This window comes from Lotus japonicus, chromosome 3 (assembly GCF_012489685.1).
Source record: "Lotus japonicus ecotype B-129 chromosome 3, LjGifu_v1.2".
Taxonomy (NCBI): Eukaryota; Viridiplantae; Streptophyta; class Magnoliopsida; order Fabales; family Fabaceae; genus Lotus; species Lotus japonicus.
Window position 1 is genome coordinate 9,116,024 of NC_080043.1, and position 18,030 is coordinate 9,134,053.

At 33.1% G+C, this 18,030-nt stretch overlaps 1 protein-coding gene and 2 long non-coding RNA genes across 9 annotated transcripts; 2 read left to right on the top strand and 1 right to left on the bottom strand.

The window, feature by feature from the left end:
* The first annotated feature begins 1,277 nt into the window (after positions 1-1,277).
* LOC130749367 (uncharacterized) lies at positions 1,278-2,096 on the top strand. Of its 2 annotated transcripts, none has more exons than XR_009022908.1 (3): positions 1,278-1,492; positions 1,647-1,814; positions 1,904-2,096. It is a non-coding gene; the product is annotated as an uncharacterized LOC130749367 (long non-coding RNA). The 2 variants fall into 2 exon arrangements; XR_009022909.1 differs by having other exon boundaries at positions 1,652-1,814.
* A 2,952-nt stretch (positions 2,097-5,048) lies between these two features.
* LOC130749543 (uncharacterized) lies at positions 5,049-8,176 on the bottom strand. Of its 6 annotated transcripts, none has more exons than XR_009022963.1 (6): positions 7,561-8,176; positions 7,341-7,440; positions 7,180-7,229; positions 6,732-6,919; positions 5,627-5,714; positions 5,049-5,273 (listed from the first exon to the last, which is right to left on the bottom strand). It is a non-coding gene; the product is annotated as an uncharacterized LOC130749543 (long non-coding RNA). The 6 variants fall into 6 exon arrangements; XR_009022960.1 differs by having other exon boundaries at positions 7,341-7,443; XR_009022964.1 differs by having other exon boundaries at positions 6,732-6,924; positions 7,341-7,443.
* A 5,164-nt stretch (positions 8,177-13,340) lies between these two features.
* LOC130748651 (BTB/POZ domain-containing protein At5g48800) lies at positions 13,341-17,327 on the top strand. Its single transcript, XM_057601885.1, has 4 exons — positions 13,341-13,586; positions 14,828-14,894; positions 15,016-16,182; positions 16,513-17,327. The coding sequence occupies exons 1-4, from the start codon at positions 13,519-13,521 to the stop codon at positions 17,044-17,046; spliced, it is 1,836 nt and encodes a 611-aa protein (XP_057457868.1). The 5' UTR covers positions 13,341-13,518; the 3' UTR covers positions 17,047-17,327.
* Positions 17,328-18,030: the final 703 nt, after the last annotated feature.

Below are 18,030 nucleotides of genomic sequence, written 5' to 3' on the forward strand. Positions count from 1 at the left end.
TCTCATGTGGTCAGCAATAAGAAGGTACATTTTATCAAGCACCATTCTAATTGATTTTTTTTTCATTCTATACTACCTTTATGGATAAGTTAATTGAGATCTTTCCATGTTATTTTTAGGTTCTTCCTGCAGCTTTGATCAGGTTTGCTATGCTGCCTATGAAGCCAAATCGTTGTGTGTTGAGGGATGAATTTGGTAGGAGGTACTTTTGCACCCTGTATTGGCACACTACAAGGTTTAACGAAGGCCATTTCAAAGGAGGATGGATTGAGTTTATTCAAGAAAGTGGACTGACTGTGGGGGATATGGTTTATATGGGGATAGACAAGAGGGATCCAACTGTGATTCACATTGGGAAAGTTAATCCATATGCATAGTTGGAAGTAAGTAGTACAATCCTTAGTATAAGGATTCATTTTGCAACTTGGGGCTGTCATGTTTGAGAAAGGCTTTTGTATTCATGCCACATTAGAAGTTGGTGTTTTTCTCTTTTGTCATGTCTGTTGTCTTTCTATCTAAAATTAGTATTACTTTCTATTTGCATTGTTGTTTTGTTGAAGTGTTTTCTGCCTCACAAGGGAGGGGTTGTTCCCTTGGAATGGTTTTTTCAATTAATGGTTATCATTTCTAGAAAAATAAACGTGTCTTTCATAATTTTAGTAACTAAGCTTATCATCAATGGACTACCAAGAAATGGTGGGTGAATAGTCAAGGAGGAAGAAAAAAAAAAGCTATTTTGACACATCTTTTTATTTTATTCTATGTGCTGTGTTTTCTTTTAGTTGTCTACTAATTAAGTTAGTTTATTTTATTGGTTTGAAAATGTGATTACAGTAAAAGTCTTTAATTTTGTGACCTACTTTCATGAAAAACGGACTCACCAATTGATATTCGCAGTAAGTACAATATCAGCAAAAAAATAATGCATAACACTAAACTACATATAGCTAAAAGAAAACAGAAGTAGATCACTTAAACTTAAAATCACAATAGATGTGATATGTGTGTTATTGAATTCATTATGTTGTTCCATATTGCACTTTAGACCTTAAAAATGAATGTTGAATCAGTTGTTGTAGAGCATGTTTGGATAACAGTTTGCTAGCTATATGTTCTAATTCAGCGGAAAGATAAATTGGTGGTGTTTCAATACCGACTCAAATTTAGCTACCAGCTCAATCCCTTTCTAGACCACTGTGCTTTTGGTATAAAAAAAAAGTAATATCATAATTTAAATACGTTCTTACTATACGTGTTATCTGTATGTTTTGCGATGACCATAAATAAAAGCCAAGGGCAATCTTTATCGAATGTTGGTCTCTTTCTTCCTAAACCAGTTTTTACACATGGCCAACTATATGTGGCTGTGTCTAGAGTAAAAACAAAGAAGGGTTTGAAGATTTTAAGCTTAGATGAAGAAGGAAAGATGTCTAAATCGACCAAAAATGTTGTGTACAATGAGGTTTTTGATACTCTATAATTGATTAATCAGGTAAACACCAATTTCTATATTTCTAAATATTCTTGAACTTCATAAAAAAATTATATTCATGAACTTGATTATATTATATTCTTGGAAATTTTAATTTGTTCTTTATATTATAATGCATTATTTTATTTTATTTTTTTTTAAAATTCAAATATAGAATAGAATGGTCAGAGACCCGGTATAGGAGTTCCTATCAGATGCAAAAAGCACCATGGAAAAGGAAGCTAACGAAGGCCACAATTTCCTAGCTAATACAAAGCCTGTTACACACAAGGACCTCTCATCATTTTGAAGGAATGTAATAAGCATTAAATTCATCAAGTTGGTTAGTAGTCTATATTTTTAAACTACAAAGTTATAATGTATATTATTGATCATTTAGAGTGTTGATTATACTGTTATTTTTGTGTTTAGGACATGGTTGCTCACGGCTTGGAATTGGGATATGTTTATATGCTGGCAACATTCTTCAAAAAGATGTGATATAATTGTTGATTTTTTTGCAAATGTGATTTGAATGGTGGCTGATGAAAGAGATAGCTATTTAATTTTTGGAATATAATTGACATGATAAAACTTATGTTTAGATGTAAGCACTCTTAGATATGAGATGGTTGTCATATGCTGTATTCAAGATATTTTGTTATAACCTAAGTTCTGATCTGAAATATATTTTGTTCGCAACTGTAATATTTATATGATGTTTGAAAATAAATGGTTAAATATATATTGATTAGCTATGTCCCAGGTAGAAGCTAAGTAAGCATTATAAATATATCATAATTAGTTCAAAAATAATTTTAATTTTTTTGTGAAAAATCTCCCGTGCATGGCACGGGCCACTACACTAGTATATATATATATACTAGTATTTTTTACCCGTGCGATGCACGGGGATATTCATTTTTATTTTTTGTGTGTTTTTTTTTAAGTTAAAAGATATATATTAATATAGATAAAGTTGAGATACATCCCTTTCTCAACAATTGTTCAGTAACCATGCCAAGGCCCTCCAAACACCTCTAAAAGCCCCCGCAAGCAAACAACCCGTAACGATTGCACTCATAGGAGAGGTCTTATTAAAGCCGAAAACAACGACAGGTGCAGTACTAAATATCTATGTATTTTTTAAATATATTTTGTAGATTAAAAGAACTAAATTTAGTTTAGATACATAATCATAAATTTGTACGTTTTTTTTTACTGAATGTTTATGTTTTTTTTAGTAGCTATTTTGTTTTTATCTTTTGTAGTTATTTTCGTAAATGCTCGATTGATGGTTTATATATATATATATATATATATATATATATATATATATATATTGAATATTTTATTATAGGGAGTTAAAGTAATATTCATGTGCTAAAAATAGTCACTTAGTATTTTTTTTTCAATTGGAATTATTACATTCATAATAAAATTGAGTGTATCATTGCACATTTTCTATTAAAAGATCTTCTTTATATGACATTGTGAAAGACTTCTTTGTAAACTAAATTTGAAGTACTATTAGAATTGTCATCATCACTATCGCAAATGAGGATTTTTAATCCTTTACGGTGTGTGAGTTTAGAGAATTCTACATATAATTGACCATGTGAAAATACTTGTTTTGGAAAATATAAACCCACCCATTTTAATGTGTCTTAGACTTTTGTTTATTGTCATGGTAAAAGAGAGTCTAAAAAAAATTCTCCTATATGATGGAGTTAATGTTAATTTCGGTATTGACAGAAGATTTGTTTCTCATTTTCTAAGAATTTTATTAAATAAAATTTCAGCTTAAATTTAACGTAACTAATCCCCTTAAAGAAAAGGTAATTAATCAAGTCCTATAGAATTTTCTACCAAATAAAAGTAACGGTCATTTATTGCATGAAAGATTTTTGTTTTATATTAAAAAAACTTAATTCATGTTTTATATTAAAAATATATAAATATAAAAAATGCATCCTATATCCACGTTTTCACTATTAGGTTAATATAAATAAAACTCAATTTATTTAAAAACATGGAAAGCACCTATGCCATGAATTTAAGCGCTTCATATAGGAAACTCAAATTTCACATTGCAGGCTAAATCAAGGGGAACAAAGGAAGCACTTCCAAATACCAAACCCATTAATTTATGTTATAGTACCGTAAAATCACACAGTGTTAGTTTTTATGTAAAAGGAATTCCAAGGCTGTAGAGATAGCAATAGAGAAGCCACAACCACCTTTATAAAGTGTAAATCAAAATAGAATAATGTACCAAAAGATAGTCAAGCATAAAAAGCAAGACATATAATTAGAATCTGAACTACATTTTTTTAACAATATCAAATAGTCAGACTTGATTCAGCCAGAGACGCTCTGCAGAGCTACATGCTATTAATTTAATCAAAGGGCTCTTTTATGTAAATCATAGCAACACCAACCTTCATAAGATTCCGAAAGAGAATCCACAATTTTTATAAGGTTTGCATTAACTCATTAAAAAATGATTGTGCCAATAAAAATCGGCAAGCTTCAGATTACGGTATGTGTCTCGTCTCAGCCAGTATCATATACACCAATCCTTTAGTATGCGTCCCAAAAAGGAAATCATTGGACTTTTCCTGCAAATATGTTTCAGCACAAAAGACAGGCACAAACTCAATTGCTGAATGCAAAGACACTCATGAAAGACACATTAAGCTCTTAAAGTTTCAAAACCATTGTAGTGAATTTTATTATTTTGGGAGCTCTGACCCTAAGGTTGTTGTTGGAAAGCATGCATGTTTAGCAACTGTTTTAATGAGCAAAAGGTCTGAGAGTAGAGGGAAGTCATCTGCAAACAACCTAAAAAAATTAATCGATGGAGGAGTTGCAGTGTTGAATAACATGAAAAACCAAAGCAAATGGATAAAACAGCCGCATCATTTCAATTTTAAGTAATTTTTGTTATAATTATGCATTTTTATAAAAAAAAAACTGGAACTAAAACCTGAGATTGAAGAAGGTTAGGTTAGCATTAGAGTTCCATTTTACTCACCTTTTATCTATTATCTAAATACTCCCTCCGTTTCTATTTAACTGTCCACTTTGAAGAAAATTTTTTGTTCATATTTAATTGTCCACTTAACATTTCAAGAGAGCATTAAATAATGTTTTTACATATAATACCCTTAACAGAACAATAAATAAGACTCGTTCATAGTTATACATCTTCAGCTCTTCTAATTAACTAATGGTTGCATAAAACTAAATCCACCTCTCACCTGTTATAAATTAATAACTTTAATGTCTCTCATCTGTTACAAATTAATCATTTTTAATGTTTCTTCACACGTTAAAAATTAATAGCTTTTAATGTCACTCACCCGTTACAAATTAATCACTTTTAATGTTTCTTCATCATCTATAGTTACTATATCTTTGACTCACCGACCAATATTATCTTAATCCTTCTAATTCCAAAGACTATTTTATCTACTTTCAAAAAAAAAAAAGACTATTTTATCTAGTCTTTCGTCAGGAACATTTGCGATTCATTGGCCTCAAATGTTCCAACCACAGCTCAACCAACAATGCATAAACAACCAATGAAAAATCATAATCAAACTTGAAGACTTTCTTTGCAACAACATTTACTATAAGATTCAAAGATGCTAACATGAAGAAAGAAAAAAGGCATCGGATAAAGAAAAACTCTTTTAAATCAAGAGTTTCCCTTCATATCAGTATTGACAAAAAAAAAATCACATATTATCAACTCTTCCACACCCTGGCCTCATACATACCACCTCATACATACCACCTGCAAGCAAAAGGAAATGGAGATCTAGTGTTATCAAGGTTCTCTTATATGGTAATTACTTTTTAAAAAAAGTCTAGACTTCATGACAAATTTTGTAGAGATTTCAGACCAATTTTCTACTTCATTAAGTTACACATTTTTCTTTTTTGTAAGAAATAATCTTCACCATAAAAATAGTATTTATCTATATCTTTAAAAAGGTTCTTCTGTTCCTTTGTTTAGTCCAGCTAGAGAGAGATAGAACATGTGACGAAAAGCTTTTGGAAACCATTCAGCATGATGATACTGATTTCCTTAAGGATTTGAGCAATGTTGTAATATAAAAAATCTAATTAAGAATGGTCATCACTTACTATGAGTCAAAATAACTTCTAGCATTACCACAACAGCGACCACATGTTGATAAGAAGACCTGCTCTTTGCGTATCCAACTTAGCAAGCCTAAGGTTTTTTAAATGGCAATACTTTAGTGCTAAAGAATCACAAATTCAATGGAATTTTACTAATAGATGGTAGTAACACAAAAAATAATCAATGCAGTTTCAGATCCAATTGAACAACAGAGGAGAAAGGCAACTTTTAGTAGTTAAATACTTCAGAGCACAAAGCAGAATTAAGCATATAATATGACTACAAAAGAATTTCATTTGCAGAACAAAATTAGTTCTATAAAATTACCCAAAAGATGGTGTCACTTTAGAATCCATGCACAAAAATGATTAAGGATCAGCATGCATAAGATAACATAGTGTGGTTAGTCCATGAGCAAATTTGATATTACTGAAGGGACATTTTCTAAAAAAGCAAGAGGGAACTATCCTGTATTCATTGATAAGGCACAAATGGCCATGAAAAGAAAATGTCCATGAGATCAGTGACATTTTATACTAATTTTAAAGAGCACAGGTGCTTTTCAGTTTCAATTTCTTCCAATTCAAAACTTGCTCTACCACACACTCAAAAGTTCTAAGCAATGAAACCATTGATAAATTGTGCTTGATTTTCAATTTTGTTAGTGGAATCAAATGGAATGAAACCAATGAGGGTAAAACAGATCAGTAATTACTAATTACTATCTTTATAAAACAAAGAGAATACCATAAGAAGAAACAATGGACTAATTAAACATGTTCACCAAGTACAATTGAATGGTGGGGAATCACAAAACTAAACAAAAGAAACAAAAGAAGAAAAAGCTAAAATAACAGTAAAACAGTGAAAAAGTTCAAAAGATCATTGACGATAGAAGACTGTTGTGTGAAGTGCCCCTCCAAATGGCTGTGAAGAATTATGTTAAACAAATAGAATGGGAAAGACAAAACTCACATATTAAACATCATAAAAATCACATATAGAAGAGGAAACCAAGTAAAATTGAATGGTAGGGTAGCACAAAACAAAACAAAACAAAAAGAAACAAATGAATAAAAAACCAAAGCAACAGAGAAAAACAGCAACCTGCGCCAATCTCTTGTAGTTTTCTGGGAAAGCAGTTTTCTGTTAGTTGCATGTTGTGCATAGATCTTGTCTCTACTCCTTTTATCTGGTTGATCCCGTTTTCCTTGCCACTGCTTTTGCCACCAATGTCTTTCCCACTCAAGTGGAGCACAAAGAAGTTTTCCATATGATTAAGTGACCAATTTCACCTTCACTTAGTCAAATGCAAAGCACAGCAAAATTGAATGTTCTTTCTTTATTTATCTTTATTAAATTAATGAAAAACATAGTAACTTCAAGAAGATAATCAATATTTTTGCAAGCTAAACCTTGCGAAAATGCCAGGGATAGAAAATTAAATTTGTCCATTAATTTTTCAAAAAAATCAGTTTTCACCTAAGGCTAAGGCAGTTCAAACTCAGGCTAAAAATGCTCATGTAAAAGGGGGAAAAACCATGAACGTCCTAACCTCTTAGATTGTTCCCTTTTGGAAAAATATAAGCCAACTTGTGAACATACCTGCAAATCCATATCAAACTCTCATAATGGCAGCTTATGGAAATTGTAAAGAGTTACCAAAAGTGAAACTAAACAGAAAAAATACATATTTTAAGCCTTCATCATTCTCACCCAAAGAAGGAAATTCAAGGCCACAAATGAAAGACATCACAACCAAGAGATGTTATCAGCGATGGCACGGAATGAAACAACAACGCCTTTAGGAGAGGTGCTTCTACGAAAATGGCAAGGAATACCAAAAATCATAATGCCAGGATAAGGAAAACGAAAAAAGAGCTACAACCGTGAAACGAAACCAAAAATACATAATCTAAACCTTCTTCATACTCACAGAAGCCCGGATTACAGACACGGAGCGAATCCTAATCGCTGAGGAAGCCTTGATTTCTTTGTGCAAACCCTCACTGCCAAGCGGATATGGAGATTGCGGAAGCCCTAATGTGAATCCTTGACTGAAGCAGAGATGGTCGGGGTCGGGGACATGAAATTCTTCGAGGAAGGCTTTCAATGGTTTTTTTATAGCTTTCAATTTCTTTCGAAACCCAAATGCGTTTCAGATGAAGATAGATAGATAGATACATATTATTTGATTTCTAAACAAATTGTATTTTTATAGACGTATTGAAATTTTGTATTTATTTATATTTTTCATATGTATTAAAATGGGTGTGACATATCCCTTTGAATAATATTTTACTTAACATTATGTGAGAGGATCTTTAATCTAATTTCAGAATGCACATGTCCATGACTCGAGGGATCCTACCCACCGTGCATATAGTTATGCTCATTACCTTATATGTGTCGATCACAACTGACTTTTAAACAGTTTGACTTGGACCCAAAACTTTATTTTTGTTTCTATCTACGTGAAAGGAATGGAACCAATAGTGGAAGATATGATTTCATATCAGATCAACATGCCATTATGAGATACAGGAGAAGGAGACCCTACTTCATAAACTCTACACAAGTGTCCTACATATATAGCGGGTGGTGGGTAATCTCATATATCATAAAATTATCGAAAGGGGTTATACCCCATCTTTATCCAAAATTTGAGTGTTCTTTCTTCCTTTTCACCTTTATAATATGTTTGCTTTCTTTCACGTGGAGTGAAAAATCAATTGCAGGTGCAAAAGGAATTAACTTTTAAGACTTCTTTGATATCCATTCTCAATTAAAGTGACTAATTCTTTTGTTACGGTGCTGGTAATAAGCCTCAAATGATTTATTATGAAATATGTTTTATTTTCATGACAAATAATCGAAACTTCAACCTTATAATTAAGAGATCAAGTGATTAAACCACACGTTTTAGCACTCCTTTGAAACAATTAGGTTTAATTACAACTTTGGTCCCTGACGTTTATCAATTCTACGATTTTAGTCCCCCACCAAATTTAATTACACAGATTGCTGGCAGTCTACAACGTTGGTCCTACCGTTTGTTTGTTAATGGAGGAGGTTTACGTGGATGGTCACTTAGCTGATGTGAAAGTTGAATTGGAGAGAGAAAGAGACCAGCAACTTATTCAACCTTCTTCCTCGCCTCTAGGGACTCGTTCGTTCTTTATCTCTTCCCTTTTCGCTAAATCTCAAGCTTTGAAACATCTTCCTCACGGTGCTCTGTTTTTTAAGGAAGAATAGGATAGAAGATGACCGTTGCAGGTCTCAAGTGTAACTCACGTGCTTCCCTCTCTCTTCAGTCCTTCTTTCTCTCTCAAATTGGACATCCACGTAAGCCTCCCCCGTTAACAAATAAACGGCAGGACCAACATTGCAGACAGGCAGCAAAGTCAGGGACCATCCGTGTAATTAAATTAGGTGGGGGACTAAGATTGTGGAATTGGTAAACGTCAGGGACCAAAGTTGTAATTAAGCCAAACAATTATAATTCATTCAATTTTCCCTAGCGTGAATTTGAAGAAATACCATTTTGAAATCATTTATTTCCCTTAATCAAACAATTTCAATTTTTCTTGTTTTTCTTGGGTTTAAATCAGATAGTCCCTTTTTTTCTATTTTCTTTTTTATAGAAAGCGGGATGAGGCTGAAAAACAAATTGAACTAAAATAGATTTTTGAGAAGGAGACTCATACTATCTATTACATGAATACCCAACTTTAACTCATGAGCTATCCTTGTCATACAATCTCCAACCTAATTAGCTTCTCTTTGAATATGGAAGCGTCGACGATTTCCATGAACTAAAGCTTTAATCTCTACAAATATCACAAGATAGGGGTGTTGTGGGTCTCGTCTTCATTGAGATTATTGGTAGGAGTACACTAAATAAGTTGGGGGCAATCATCTTGACAGCTCACCTTACGGTTAAATATCCATTAAATAATGGAAAGGTGGGCGTGTTCGGTAACCCCAAACACCAAGATAGTTGTGCAGAAAAAGAGAAAGATGGGGGAAGAAAAAATAAAGGTCATTTGCTTTGAGACGAAAAAGCTTCTAGAGCGAGGATTCACCAAGGAATTTAAATACCCAACTTGGCTAGCGCACGTTGTAATGTGAAAAGGACAAATGGTAAATAATGAATGTACACCAATTACACAAACTAAAATAATGTATGTCCAAAGGATTTTTATTATCTTTTGTCGAGTATTGAAAAGCTAGTTGATGGGACTTCGGGTCATGGTATGTTGAGTTTAATGGATGCTTATTCTGGTTACAATTAGATTAGAATGCACGCGGTGGATGAAAACAAGACTGCTTTTTGTGGTGAGAACTCAAATTATTGTCACAAAACCATGTCGTTTGGTTTGAAGAAGCATGGCAAGGCTCTTAGGACAAACGAGAATCGTCTGTGTTTGGGCCTATATAATAGTTTGAAGGCTCATGAGTAATAGTTCTAGCATTAGGGTTTGAGCTCCACTATAAGAGGCTAGACTCAAGACTTCATAAGACAAGTTCTCTTTTTTATCTACAAACATCAACATAGTGACCTAGATCCAAGGACTTCTAGATCCTTACAATAACACTTAATTAATGTATCAATGTGTTGAACAAAGAGAGTTCTTACAAGAATTCAACATCAATGCTTGCACGAATACGATGTGGTAGAGGTGACAATGATCAGAGACACCAATGGCATTGTGGACGAAGCACATCAACAACAATAGTTGTCGATGATGATAGTTGTTTTACAATAATTATTGTTCTATATGATTTACGCGTAAACACCGACAATTTATAAAAACCATTCACTTAAATTGAAGATTCAGCTCATATAATTAGTGGGTCTAAAACCCAAAGTTTGTATTTTTCATGGAAATACTCAAGTTTACTTCATTAATAATTTTCAGTCTTCGAAATTGTATTTTTCAGTCCTTAACTATTGGTTTTAGCCTTTCCTATGGCTCAAATATATATATTTCCAAAGTTTAGGGATATATATCAATTAAAAAAAATTAACTGACTATTTTGTAGGGAAAAAAATATTTCAAAACAATTTTACACTGTAAGTACATGTACACAAATTGGAGGCCTTCTGTTAAACTGGAGAGGTTTACGCGGGTCTACGTACCAGCAACGCAAGATCACTCAAGAAGAAGATAAGATTTGAACATTGGACTTCTGTTAACTTTTTAATTAGGAAGGAAAATTACAAACGATTTATTTTTCAATCAACAGAAGAATGGTAAAAAAAAGTAAAACAAAAAGCTAGAAACATTGTGATCCTGATGAAACTTCCAAGAAACCTGTAATCAGATACATCAATTCTCATACGTAAAGGGTTTCTCAACATTATCTCAAAAGCAAACTAGTATTGAATGGAGACAGTTTTTTACAATAATCATTTAAAAATATGAAATCTGTGTTACTTTCCTAGTTTTTTTCCTCTTTTATAAATGTCGCAACTCATTCCGAAACTGGTGTTACTCTATATAGATGTCTTTCTTGAAATTCAATCTTATGCTCTAATTCTTCCTAGAGTTTAGTTTAATTACCACTAAAACCACGATTTTAGTCCATCACCTAATTTAGTTATAAGAATAGTCTCTCACGTTCCCTCCCGTTTGCAACGTTAGTCCTTCCGTGTAATTGTTAACGGAGAAGGCTTATGTGGCAACGCACATGCCTCTCACGTGACCAAGAAAAATGATTTAACTGCACTTCTGGTCCCTGACTTATACACATTATGTAGTTTTGGTCCTTAAAGTTAAAAAATTGCATTCAAATTTATATAAAAACAAAAAAAAAACCCCAGAAAATGATAAGTATTCATATTCTTCAAATTTAATTACACATTTATTAAATCACAATCAGGAATAATATTATAATTTTAATTTTAAATAATTAAAAATATATGTATTGATTTGTTTATACTTTAATAGAATAATAAAATTTCTTTAATCAATACATTCAACTTAATATAAAAGATATCGAAAAAAAACATGGAGGATTATATATAAATAATTTCAATTTAAATTAAATAGGATAGAAAGAGAAACAATTATGATTGTTATCAAAACATTATTGAATAAGAATTTAAATAAATATTTTATAAAATCATAATTAGGCATAGTAAAATAAATTTAAATTTGAGTGCAATTTTTGAAGAAGATGAATAGTTGTCATTTTCTATTTCTTTATTGTTTTTATTAATTTGGATGCAATTTTTGACTTTTAAGGACCAAAACTACGATGTATAAGTAGGGGACCAAAAGTGCAGTTAAATCATATTTCTTGGTCACATGAGAGACATGTGCGTTGCCACATAAGTCTTCTCTGTTAAAAATTGGACAGAAGGACTAACGTTGCAAACGAAAGGGAATGTGAAGGACTAGTCTTATAATTAAATTAGGTGAGGGACTAAAATCGTGGTTTTTGTAAACGTCCAGAGACTAAAGTTGCAATTAAGCCTCAATTGTTTATAGTTACTTTTCTTTTAAACACTTTTGTAAAAATTAATTATATAAGACAAAATTGTATAATTAAAAATTCACCGTTATCAAAGGAGTCCATTGCTTATAAAAAAAAAAAAAATCAAAGGAGTCCATAAATTCAGCTCTAAAGTAATTTGCATTTCTTTTGGTGACATGACACACTACCATATGTTTGATGAGAAGCTTTAAATAAAAATATTCTAACATTGCTTGCAAAACACATACTTATTGGATACATAGTTAAGATGATGCATTTTAGAGGATAGAATTTAAGAATGATGGTTAGTTAAAATATTAGTGGCTCAGTTTGTGATACAATATATGTATATTCGTAATAAATTATAAAATAATTAAAATCTCAATTTTTTAATATATGACAATGTAACATTTCATTTTAAAGCAAATAAATCCATATTTGTTTAGAAAACAAAATGATGAAATTTGGAGGAAAGGGGGGGACAGGAAGAGTAACATGTCAAATTTGTCAAGACCTATTTAACAACTTTTGTTCCTGTTTTTGACTTTTCTCAGCAAATTAACACCATTGTTAAAGTAACATATATACAAACACATCTTTCCCCTTTTTTGCGCCTACACCGAATGAAGAAAAGTGAGTGTGCTGAGTGCTGAAACAATCATTTACTCTTTCTTACAAGTGAGGGTAAATAAATTACACTGCCATTCACCATTTGATGCTTAATATTAAACAACTATGGACAAGTTTTCCATTGAATCTATCTCTACAACTTTCAACTTATAATGTCACTAACAACTAATTAAACTAGTTGGTATGAACTTCTCAATGCAATTTTTTAAGAATTGAAATCCAGTAAGTTTTATGATTGAACAAACCAATTAAAGGGTAATGAAACTGAAGGCATAACTGGTTCATGAAGTAAATTAGTCGATTTTCGATTTCAAAAGGTCCTTCTTACTTCTTATGTGCACAATAAACACCCTTTAATATGTGTGTGCATATTTAGATAGACCACAAAATATTGATGGACACACAAGGAAATGAGAAAAATTACTTCTGTCTACTATAATTCTGAGTCGGAATGATTTTCTATCGTGTATTTAAACACGCACATTGATATATGTTCTGAGTCGTATAAAATAAGTTATGGAAAGCAAAGTATGACCCACAAGAGAGGCCCATTGCTTTGGAGAATTGCAATCTATGCAATAAGCACCACCTGTTTGACGAAAATGGCCAAAGATCTCTTTCAACAGAAACATCTCCAACTGGGTCTCTGTCTCTTTCTCCACTTCACTACAACCTTAAACCCACTACTACTTCTTCTACTGTACTTTTATCTTTCCATTCACATTCTCTTGTTCTGTTTCACACTTTCACTCTCTTATTCGTGTCTTTTTTCTCACTCCCCATGGACCGTACCACTGACAAGCAGCAATTTTCCTTGGCCAAAGGTGCCAGGCAAAGATGCAATGAATGGTTTGTTTTCATGCTTTTCTTTTTCTCATGTTAAAGATTTTTGGGTTTTGCATGTCTCTTGTTTTGCTTCACAGAAAGAAAAAAATAAGTATTACTTGAAGGGTGAGTTTCTGTTTTTGTACATGTTGTTTTGTTGTGGCATTCTTATTACTATCATGGGAATTGAGTAGTTTTTTCCTTTGTTCTGTCTTTTCTGGTATTGCAAACTGGTAATCTATTCTTATAATTATGCTAAATTAACTTTGGTTCTGCTTAAGATTGTTGTAACTGAACTTTCTTTTTTCTTGTTTTCTCAACTGTTTGCTGGAATGGAATGATCAATGATTTTATCTCAGAAAATTTATATTCTACTTTATCAATGAACTATTCTTCTTCCTTGTTTGTTCATGGATGGCTTCTTGTTGGTATTTGAATGCTAAAAGTGTGATCTTAATGCCATCTGGTTTATTGTTCTGGATTGTGTTTTCTATTGTGATTCTGATTTTTCTGTAACTTCTTACTTAATTACTGATATGTATAGCACATAATCTCTAGCAATATTAGTTCATTTTTTTGTTTTTCCTTTATTTCTTTCCTGATTAGGAGATATGTTGATGTTCAACAATTTTTCTTTTCAACCAAAATTTTATCCGTGGGGTCTGTCATCTTAATAATTCAATTAGTTGAGCTGTAATGGTATGGGATTATAAATTGAATTTTATTTTCTTCTTTTGGGTTGGTCCTTTGTGGAATTAATGCAGGTAATATCATTTTGTGAACAAAGTTTATGATTGTGCTTTACATCTGGTACCTACCATATGATATGGTTACATAACTCAGTTTCACTATAATCACATGTCATTTTCCTCAATCTTTTCTTCTGCTCCTTGTAATTGTTCGAAAAGTTGAAGTGTTGTTTGTGCTTGAAAAGCAGGGACATGTCAGTGTAGGGGAAGAATTGAGGGTGGAATGCGATGTTTACATGCATCTTAATTTCAAATTAATTTTCTAATTGATATTGGTGCCTTTTTGTTTCTGATTGATTGTAACTGTTTTTATCCTTCTAAGTAAAGGAAAGATCAATTTTCTTATATGCTTATGTGTTCTTTTAAGGACTGTGATGAGTGAGGGACTCTGTATATGAGCTCTTCTCTTCTAATATTTAGTTAAGAATCAAATTGAGCTGTCTTGGATTTCATTAGTGCATGGTTAATAAAAAGAAACGATTTGGTTTTAATGATTCTCCCATTAACCGTTTGTAGGATTTTTCGGGATGTACCAAGTGATATAACTATAGAAGTGAGTGGAATAACATTTTCATTGCACAAGGTAAGTACTTGCCTCATTTAATTTGAGTTTTTCATTATTCTTATTCATAACAATAACATGTTGATGGCTATGCAGAAGTTTCCTTATGTGATTGTTCTAACTATTGTTTCTTCATATGAAGTTTCCTCTTGTTTCCCGAAGTGGAAGAATTAGGAGGCTAGTTGCTGAACATAGGGATTCTGATATCTCAAGAGTTGAGCTTCTTAATCTTCCAGGAGGTGCTGAATGCTTTGAGTTGGCTGCCAAATTTTGTTACGGCATCAACTTCGAGATCACATCCACAAATGTTGCGCAGCTATGTTGTGTTTCTGATTACCTAGAAATGTCTGAAGATTTCTCAAAAGACAATCTCGGCTCCCGAGCCGAGGAATATCTTGATAGCATTGTTTGCAAGAATCTTGAAATGTGTGTTGAAGTCTTGCAACAATGTGAAAGCCTGATCCCTCTTGCTGATGAGCTAAAAATAGTTAGCCGCTGCATTGACGCGATAGCTTCAAAAGCTTGCGCGGAGCAAATAGCTTCTAGTTTCTCAAGATTAGAGTATAGCAGCTCAGGGAGGTTGCACATGAGCAGAAATGCCAAAAGTGATGGTGACTGGTGGATTGAAGATCTTTCTGTTCTTAGAATTGACATGTACCAGAGAGTCATAACAGCCATGAAATGCCGCGGTGTTCGTCCGGAGAGTATCGGCGTTTCACTTGTGAATTACGCGCAGAAGGAACTTACAAAGAAATCCAGCTTGTGGAATCCATCTACCAATGCTAAAGTTGATTCAGATTCCAGTTTACATGAACAGCTTGTGGTTGAGACCATTGTCAGCCTTTTGCCTGTTGAAAAACTCGCTGTTCCGATCAATTTCCTCTTCGGTCTTCTGCGAAGTGCGGTGATGCTTGATTGCGCAATTGCTTCAAGACTTGACCTGGAAAGAAGGATAGGATCACAGCTAGATGTTGCCACTCTTGATGATCTTCTGATTCCGTCTTTCAGGCACGCAGGCGATACCTTATTTGATGTTGACACAGTTCATAGAATTTTGATAAACTTTTTTCAGCAAGATGATAGCGATGAAGACCTAGAAGATGCTTCTCTTTTTGAATCTGATAGTCCTCCTTCTCCTTCCCAAACTGCATTAGTTAAAGTATCAAAATTAGTTGACAACTACCTTGCTGAAATCGCGCCTGATGCAAACTTGAAGCTTTCTAAGTTTTTGGTCATTGCAGAAACCTTGCCGGCACACGCACGCACCGTTCATGATGGCTTATATCGAGCAATTGATATTTACTTAAAAGTATGTTTTGTTATCTTTGCTTCATACATGTGTACAAAGATTAAGTCGCTATATGTGTTGGTTTTATAATCTTTAAAAAATAGCTTCTCCTAAGAATTGATTTTAGCTGTAGAATCAATCATAGAAAGACTTCCATACATGCACATAGTATGGTTAAAACAGCCAATTTCTTGTTATACAAGATTTTTATATCATTCATAAACTTCTCTGGCTTAATCAAACATATATATGTGATGTCTGATGTGTATCTATTCTTAAATTCTTCCCTGAGTGATGTCTGCAGGGAAATTTGCAGTTTATACCTGATGCTTTCTGTAAATGTATTTTCAGGCTCATCAAGGTTTGTCAGATTTGGACAAGAAGAAACTTTGCAAAATGATTGATTTTCAAAAGCTTTCTCATGAAGCTGGAGCGCACGCTGCGCAAAATGAGCGCCTTCCTCTCCAGTCAATAGTGCAAGTTCTTTATTTTGAACAACTAAGACTCAGAAACTCTTTGTCCGGCACCTATGGGGAAGATGACCCCAAGCCAATGCACCAGTCGTGGCGCATAAGTAGCGGTGCACTAAGTGCAGCAATGTCTCCACGAGACAATTACGCGTCACTGAGGCGTGAAAACCGTGAGCTCAAACTTGAGTTGGCTAGACTGAGAATGAGATTAAATGATCTAGAGAGGGAGCATGTTTGCATGAAGAGGGATATGGCGAAGTCCGCATCGCGTAAATTCATGAGTTCTTTCTCCAAAAAAATCACTAAGCTTAGCATCTTCGGACATGGTTCTTCCAGAGGATCAAGTTCCCCATCCAAAAACTCTCATAGAACAGATTCAAAGGTGATAGAGAGAGTCTGTGCTAGCACAGAATAGGTAAATGTGTAATTGTCATTTTTCTTTTTTTTATCTTTTTTTTATCTTTCATTGAAGTCACTAGGCAACTGTAAGTTATAGTCATGGTGAAATATTCACTACATTTTGTCTTTCCTCCTTTTAGGCCAAGTTTATGTTAGTACAATTAGGAGGCTATACTTGCTTGCAGGTTCAGTTTATGTGGATTGCTGCATTAGCTTTGTTTGTTTGTTATGTTTAAATGTTGACATGAACGTGTAGTTAAACATGTTACAAGTTTTTATTTCCCATCTTTACTTGAAGTACTTTTCCCTCAGAGTAATCTTAGAACTTGACACTAATGGAAAATTTAACACCATATCTGGACCTACAACGTTGAGAATGAATATATGAATCTATGCAACTGACTATTGGCTACATGGTAACAGCACCAAGCTACTGAATATGTAGGCTTCATACCCTTAAGACAACACAAATTCTTTATTTCTTTTATGGTATACCACATTATCAATAATTCACCATCCAATGAAAGCTATTTATCATCTGAATTACAGGGTTTTTAATTGCAACCTAAAGAGTTTTGGAGTCTTTATAACGACATCGCGAGCGCAACTGCGGCCGCATCAACCTACATTTATCTGCACCCGCAACAAAAAAAATTATCTTGATAAAAAAACCATTCCTAGGACTCCTCATTGAAAAAACCTCCCTACATTGGATCTTACATCCCAATTCATCAGTTACACAAAAAGGAAAAATTTGTGTGGACCCAACAACCATCAAAAGTCCTGGGTGAAAGTTAAAATTGATCTCCACAAGGCTAACATTGTTACACTGAATCTGCTGTAATGAAATTGGATATCCTTTAAGACACATCTAAGTATTAGAACGAGGGCCATGAGATTGTGGCAGCAAAATTGTCATCTGAGATTGTTGGGGGATTCATGAGTACTTTGTTGAAACTATCATATAATTAAGAATGATGACATTGATTTGTGTTTGTTG